Genomic DNA, 8,063 nt, shown 5'->3' on the forward strand with positions numbered 1-8,063 from the left:
CTCTTATAAAAGTACTATAATTTTGGCTTAAGAACTATAAACAAAACAACCTCTAAGATCACCTGCATTGATCTCTGGCTCCAAACACCAGCATTAATCTTGAAATGAATAGTTACCTAGGGGCAACCAGAGCCCTAACGGAGGCTCTGAAAGACCACTAATTACAGAGGTTCTTTTACCAGTGGCTCCCTTAACTTCCTAACTTGTTCCAGCTGGTTCAGAGCAGAGTTGGGCAGGCACCCAAGGGATGCACTGCTTAGTTTTTGGGCACTGAGTTCTGAAATGCTGCTTACCTGCCCCGTTTTGAGCCAGAAGCCCATAACCCTCTAGAATGCTGGGCAGTTGTTTTATGAAAATCTCAGTATTGTGGAAAGGAAAAGGGAGTTGTATTTTCCCCATCCCTTTGTCTCCAAATCTGAAGGGAGCAGAGGCTTCACCTTGGTTGAAGAGAGAGGCTCCCTGGTAGGGAGTACTCTGGTGGACAAAGGTGTGGCATCTGGAAAGAGCATCGGTGGTTAGGTCTTGGGGGGAGGGGGAAAAGAATGTGAATAAGTGGGAAGTGCTAGAGATGCCAAAAAAAAGAGTAGCAATCAAAAATGCAGAGAAGAAAACAAAAAAGTTCAGAAGGGGATACAAACAGGACCACTTTGTTACTAATGTATTAAATTTAACTGATACTTTGTAACAGCTCACAGTTCATGTACACTCCCCTTGTTCTTTGCAGTTTTAAACTAAAAATTTTCAATGAACAGAAACCTATTTTGTCTCCTCATCCCTCCATCAGAAAAAAAAAAAAACAACCCGTAACAAAAACAAAATCCTTGTGACAAACATACAAAGTTAAGCAAAACAAATTCCCTCTTTGGTAGCATCCAAGAAATGTAGATCTCTCATTCTGCATCCCAAGTCCATCCCCTCTTAGTCCCCTGGAATCGTGGATCCTTACAGTGTTCAGAACCGTTCTTTGCACACTGGGATTTTTGTGTACTGTTGATGATTAAGTTCATTTAAAAAATAAAGTTTTTTTTTTTAAAAGCATGTTAGGCTTAGAGTCAGGAGAAGTCTGCACTCAAAGCCTGCCTCTGACACTCAGTAGCTGCATGACCTTGGCCAAGTTACCTAATCCCTAAGCGCCTCAGTTTTCCTACTTTAAAAATGGGGCTACTGTCTGTCTCATCAGGTCGTTGTGAAGCTCAAGGGATGTGTGTGAAGTGCATTGCAAACATCAGAGTGCCAGCTATTACTGGTACCCTTGCTTGGTACTGGTACCCTACCTTGGGAAAATCTCAGGATGGATGCAGCTGCTGCCAGCCAGAGCCTGCTGTCCCAAGGGCCACACTGGCTTTTGAGCTGCAGCTTCTGTGGTATCTCATCAAGTCTGGTGCTGATATGAATGCCCTGGTCACTCAGGGAAGTGAGGAAAGGATGCAGAGGAAATGGGATTCTTTCTAGGATAAAACGGTTTTCTGAGACTCCTGTCAAATGGCCATGCTCAACATGACATTCATTGTGCTCCCAGCCTCAGTGGCAAAGAAAGAGCCAGGTCTTAGCTGACCACAGAACAGAACTTCTAAATTAAAGCTATCTATAGTCAAATGAAAAAATGCTCTAAATCACTATTGATTAGAGAAATGCAAAGTAAAATGACTCTGAGTTACCATCTTACACCTATCAGATTGACTAATATGACAAAAAAGGCAAATGATAAATATTGGAGATGTGGGAAAATTGGAACACTAATGCATTGTTGCTGGAATTGTGAAGTGATCCAATCGTTTTGGAGAGCAATTTGGAACTATGCTCAAAGGGCAACCAAACTGTGATCCAGCAATATCACTAATAGGTCTGTGTTCCAAAGAGATCATAAAAAGGTGAAAAGGATCCACAAGTACAAAAATATTTATAGCAGCTCTCTTTGTGGCAGCAAAGAATTGGAAATTGAGGAGATACCCATCAATTGGGGAATGACTGAACAAGTTGTAATATATGAATGTAATGGAATACTACTGTGCTATAAGAAATGATGAGCAGGTGGACTTCAGAAAAACCTGGAAAGACTTACATGAACTGATGCTGAGCGAAATAAGCAGAACCAGGAGAACAGTGTGCATAATAACAGCAACGTTGTGTAATGATCAGCTATGACAGACTTAGCTATTCTCAGCAATACAACGATCCAAGACAATTCCAAAAGAATCATGATGGAAAATGCTATCCACCTCCAGAGAAGGAACTATGAAATCTGAATGCAGACTTAAGTATAATATTTTCACTTTCGTTTTTTCTTTTTCGTGGTTTTCCCTTTTGTTGTGGTTCTTCTTTCACAACATGACTAATGTGGAAATATGATTAATATGACTGTACATGTATAACTTATATTAGATTTGCTTGGGGAGGGAGGGAAAAACATTTGGAACTCAAAATCTTATAAAAGTGAATGTTGAAAAAAAAAGCAATTAGAAGTTTCTGTTAAAAAAAAAAAAAGAACAGAGCTTCTGTTCAGGAGTAGCAGAAGGAATGTACACCTGCTCATTCATAGGGAAGAGCTATGTGGTGAAAGCCTGGAGCATGAAATGAGAGCATCTCACCAGCTTCTTCTTTCTATTTCTTCTCCAAAAAGAGAACTTGCTCAAAACAGGAGTGAATAAGTACTTTCTCTTTTGAATCCAACATCCTTCCCCTTCTGGCCCCCCACCCCTAAACCTCTCGTAGCCCTTATATGGGCCCACTACCCATCTTGACTACTCTTGGGTCTCCACCAGCATTGGTCACTCCCCATGACCTCTATGACCCAGTCATGTTGGCTTGTTCTCTATTCTGCACATGGGGCTCCATCCCCATCTCTGGGTCTTCACCACCCTCAAGTGCATTCCCTCTTCACCTCTGCCTCTTGGAATATCTGGTTTCCTTCAAGGCTCAGCTCAAGCACCACCATGTACCTTTACTGATTCGCCAAGTCACTACAAACTACAGTATTTCAAAAGTCCTTTGTATTTGAAGCCACTATATCTATCACTGTAGTGAGCACTTAACAAAGTAAACATATATTACATATATACTTTTATATGTACATGTTGCCTACCCCATTGGAATAAAAACTCGCTGAAGGCAAGGAATTCCTATCCCTAGCACTTAGGATAGTGCTTAGCACAAAGTAGGTGTTAAATGAATAACTGTAGATTGATTTACTTTCAACCAAAACACAACCCTTTCTTTAGAGGCAGACAGGCCTGGAGTCAGGAAAACCTGAGTTCAAATTCATCCTCAGACTCTAGATGTGTGTACCTGAGTGAGTCAATTAACCTGTCTGCCTTAGTTTTCTCAAATGCAAAATGGGGGTCACGATAGTACCTACCTCACAGAATTGTTGTGAGGATGAACCAAGATATCCGCACAGCGAATAGCACAATATCTGGCGCGTAGTAGGTGTTTAAATGCTTATTCCCCTTCCCCTTCCCTCCATTCCTTTCAAAATTGCTCAAAAACCGGCTCTTCTTGAGAAATGACAAAAAGAGCAGTTTTAGAGAAACCTGGGAAGATGTCTATGAACTGATGCAGATGGAAATGAGCAGAGCCAGCAGATCGATTTCTACAATAACAATTTACAATAACAAAATAATAACAATTATAGAGGTAAACAGTCAACTTAAGGACTCTAATCAGCAAAATGACCAACAAGGACAGTCTGATGACAGAGCACAAGACCCACTCCTGACTCGAGATCCAAAATGAGGCACAGACATTTTTGGATATCATCAGTACGGGGATTTGTTTTTCTGAACTATACATATGAAACTTCTTTATTTTTCTAATGGGGAGAGGTGTGAAATGGGAGAGAAAGTAAATCCCTGTTAATTGGAAAAAAAAAAGTTGAAAACCACCTGGTTCTTTTTTGAGGCATTTCCAGGCTCCATTTGCCCTGGTTCCACTCCAGTCCCCACTGGCCTTCCTGAATAGCTATAATGAGCTATGTATAGATTCATGGCGACAGTCAAGCAAGGGTCTGGCCTCATAAGTCTGGATCTCCAGCAGAACCTTTCTCTTCCCTATTCTGTAACCTGATTTCCTCTCTTCTCCTGGAATCCCTGTTCTGCTACAAGTAGCATAAGCTGGTCTCTGAGGTCCCTGTCAACTCTGAGATGTTGTATATGACACCATCTGTGATTATGCTTCTGCTGGTGGGGCTGTAGATCTTCAAAGAGATGCCTGAATTGGTTTTAATGTGAAGATCATACGCTTAGAGGTGGGGGAGAGGAGGGAGGCCAGAGAAAAAGGGCGTGTAGTCCCATAGGAGGCACACACATTTATCCTCTGGTTCCTCAAAATATCAGCAGTACATATCTTCATCAAGATGACCTTTGGATAACCTACGGTAACATTGGGGCCACTAGGGATTGAGACATCAGGGTGCTGGCCAACTCACTTCTCTTTCATTTCCTTTCCCATCCTACACACAACCAGGACCACAGATGCCTTCTGCATGGAGGCCTATGAAGCTAGGACTCATTAGGTCCTTTCAGGCATAGATCTATCAATCACTGTCTGCATTAACAGTTTACGGACTTGATTAAGTCATCACTTCCTACAAAGAGAGCCACAAGCAAACATCTCCTTTGCGGATCACCTCATTTCACCAAAGTCTCTAGCAAAAGTAGCAATGGTAGCCACTTGCATCTGCCTTGCTCTATGCTGTGCCACCTCCCCCACCAAGAACTCAAGAAACTAAGCCTGGTGGGTGTATAACTTTGCATCTTTCTGATGGGTCCAGGATCACCCAGACTGTCCATTCTGCCTTCCCCCTCTGCCAGGAAAGACAGACCTAAGTATTTGCCTCCTTGATGAACCTGGCACTGCCCGTGTCTATGTGTCAAAGGGCAGGACTAGAGAGAGCTAGGTGGTGAGATGGATGGAGCACATGGGGCCTGGAGTCAGGAAGATCTGAATTCAAATCTGCCCTTAGACACTTACTAGTCGCGTGACCTTGGGTGAGCCACTTAGCCTTTGTCTGTCTCAGTTTTCTTAACTGTAAAATGGGGATCATAATAGCACCTCCCTTGCAGGGTTGTTGTGAGGATTAAGTGAGATAATTTTTGTAAAGCCCTAGGGCAGCTAGGTGTTGAAGTGGATAGAACGAACTGGACAGAACGCAGGCCCTGGAGTCAGGAAGATTCATCTTCCTGGGTTCAAATCCTTAGCCGTGTGACACTGGGCAAGTCACTCTGCCCTGTTTGCCTCAGTTTCCTCAGCTGTAAAATGAGCTGGAGAAGGAAACGGAAAACCATTCCAGTATCCTTACCAAGAAAACTCCAAATGAGGTCACAAAGAGTTGGACACAACTAAAAAAGCGACTCCACAACAACAAATCACTTAGCACAATGCCTGGTACACAGTAGGCATTATATAAGTGGTTACCCTGCCCTACTTTGAAAACCTGCAAATTGCTATGCAGATAAACACAAGGACTTACAATGATTTCTGTCCTTTTACTGATCAATCTGCTGTGCCTTGCAGCATGGGTTCTCCGTGTCCCCAAAGGAGTCCACATCCAGCATGCTAGGCCACTGGCCCATCTGATTCGAGTCACTTCCCTCTGCAGACACTCTCATTCCCTCTTCCCTAGACTCCTCATTCCTGTCTTCACTTTAAATCTATAATCCTCCCACAGAACTTCCCTCCACAAAGACCTTTGATTCCTGCCCTCACAGATCTCTATACAGGTCCACAGACCCTTTCCCTAACCTAACAGATTGACATACCCATAAGACCTTCTCTATTCATAAAACACAAAATGTTAAAACTAGGAGACAGCTTAGAACGCGGGTTACAGCTGGAAGGACCTTAGAATGGAGGAAAGAAAAAACATAGGTAATTACAGCTGAAACGGTCCTTTAGAACATTAAATGTCAGAGCTAGAAGAATCGTTTAAAAAGTAGAACGTTAGAGGTGAAAGGTACCTTAGAATGAAGAACCATTAGAACCCAATGGGAGGTCTGGTCTGAACCTGGAATGTTAAGAGGTGAATGAAGCAGGAAAGTGGAACATTAGAGCCGAATGGGGCCTCTGAACTTGTAAAGTCTGGGGTGAATGGGGTCCATTAGAGGTGAATAAACATGAAACTCTGGGGTTCTAACAAATCTCAGAACTCAGCACGCTAGAGCTGAATGGGGGCCCTGGACTTTGAACCTTGGGAGCTGAAAGGGGTCTTGGAACGTGGAATGTCAGAGGTGAAGAGGTTCTTTGATTTTGGAAGTTTAGGGCTCTAAGTGATCTCAGAACGTGGAACATTAGGGCTGAGAACTTGGAACGTTGGAATCGGATGGGATCCCTGAATTTGGAAGGTTGGAGCTGAATAAACTTGGAACTTTGGGGTTTGGCGCGTTGGAGCTGAATGGGATGGGGGTGGGGCCTGGATTTGGAAGGTTATGCTGAATGGGGTCTGGGAATGTGTAACGTTAGAGGTGCCCGGGAGAGTTCTACTGGGCCTCCGACTCTAGAACCTAACGGCCGCTGCTTGGAACCCCAGAGCCCGAGCCACTCGTTCTTGCTGGCCGGGAGGGGGAGGCATGCCCCCGCCCCCGGCCGAGCGCCCCCCCTCGCTCCCCCAGCTGAGTGTCCCCCGCCCCCCGCCTCTGGCTCTTACTCCACGACCTTGACCGGCTCCCCGTGCTGCGCATAGACCAGCGCCCGGACCCCGGCGCCGCCTGCCGCGGGGCGGGAGGACGAGGAGGCCGCGGAGGCCCCGCGTCGGGCTGCTTCCCACCGGGGCCCCAGCCGGGGCCGGAGCCGACCCAGAGCAACCAGCAGCTCCCACATCATCTCTAGCACGTGAGTCCAACGGCCCGGCCCTGCCCGGCCCGGCCCGGCAGCAGCGTGCCCCGCCCCCGCGGAAGTGTGTGCGTCACCGCCCCTCCCACAGCGGAGCCCCGCCCCTTACCCGGTTTAAAGGGGCCACACCGCTTCCTCCTCGCTGCCCACGAGAGGGAGCTTCTGGGCTCCGGGACGGGCTGCTCTCTGGAGAGAGAGGGACAGGGAAGCAGTTTTCTCGGTTTAGGCGCCCTTCCAGCGCCTCCTCAAGGCACAGACCTTGGAGAGCGTTCCTGGAGTAGTGACACCCCAGCGCACAAAATGCGGAAGGAACTTTAGAGATCATCCAGGTCAGCTTCCAGGCCCAGGACCTCTGACTTCAGAGCCAGGGCTAATGCCATTGCACCACATTATTGGGCAGCCAGAGGAAGAGCCAGCAAGGGAAGAGGTGCCCAGTGGAAAGAGCCTGGGTTCCTGCAGGCATTTAAAAAAGTGTTTCATTGATGTCTTCCTTTCCCAGCACATCGCTGTCACTTCTTAATGCTGTTCCTTTTCTGCCTTCCCTCCCTATAACACCCCTCCCTATAACAAAAACGTACCAAAGAGATCAGCATGTTAACCATGTCTGACAACATATGCCTTATCCCTCACCTATGCTCCACCACCCTCTGGAGAGGTTTCACACCACCTTTGGGGAGATAGGGGCTTCACACCACCTCTGGGGGGACAGGGGCTTCATACCACTTTGGGGGGGGGCATGGGGTTTCACACCACCTCTGGGAGGACAGGGACTTCACAGCCAGTCCTCTGAAGTTGCAACTGGTAGTCAGGCATTTTCAGTGAATACAAAATGCAAGGTCAGGAGCTGATTGTGAAATTTTCAGTGAGTATTTATACTTCAGAGATCAGCAAACACCCTGCAAATCAACAGTTGATATGTTGTTTTGTTGATTATTTAGGCTTAAGAAAACGTTAGAGAAAATATTAAATTTGTAATGCCCCTTAAACTTAAAAGTGTTTCCTTCACACATCCTCCCCCACACTCCCTAAGCTGGTTGTTAAACATTTACCAGCACACCACTACATATAGATGTATATACGTATACTTATAAATACAAAAATAGACAAATATAATTCAAAGCGTAATATAATAACTCTGGAAGAGGAGTGCAGAGTGCTGTCAGGTCCATATTTCAAACTTACAAGTTTTCACTGGGGTGAGGGTTCTCTACAGACTTTTTGAATTACTATGGTCAAAA

The 8,063-nt window shown here is 45.5% G+C and overlaps 1 protein-coding gene across 3 annotated transcripts in view; it reads right to left on the reverse strand.

Annotated features, from left to right (window-relative positions):
• Positions 1-6,908, reverse strand: part of MECR (mitochondrial trans-2-enoyl-CoA reductase) — a 46,597-nt gene extending 39,689 nt beyond the window's left edge. For 2 of the 3 annotated variants that reach the window (XM_036744722.1, XM_036744724.1), the window contains exon 1: positions 6,641-6,839. In XM_036744722.1, the coding sequence (XP_036600617.1) occupies positions 6,641-6,816 (176 nt within the window). In that variant the 5' untranslated portion in view covers positions 6,817-6,839. Of the gene's footprint in view, positions 1-6,640 lie in introns of all 3 variants that reach the window. The other variant, XM_036744723.1, reaches the window with a different exon arrangement.
• Between the last annotated feature and the right edge of the window lie 1,155 nt (positions 6,909-8,063).

This window comes from Trichosurus vulpecula, chromosome 2, assembly GCF_011100635.1.
Source record: "Trichosurus vulpecula isolate mTriVul1 chromosome 2, mTriVul1.pri, whole genome shotgun sequence".
Classification (NCBI taxonomy): domain Eukaryota; kingdom Metazoa; phylum Chordata; class Mammalia; order Diprotodontia; family Phalangeridae; genus Trichosurus; species Trichosurus vulpecula.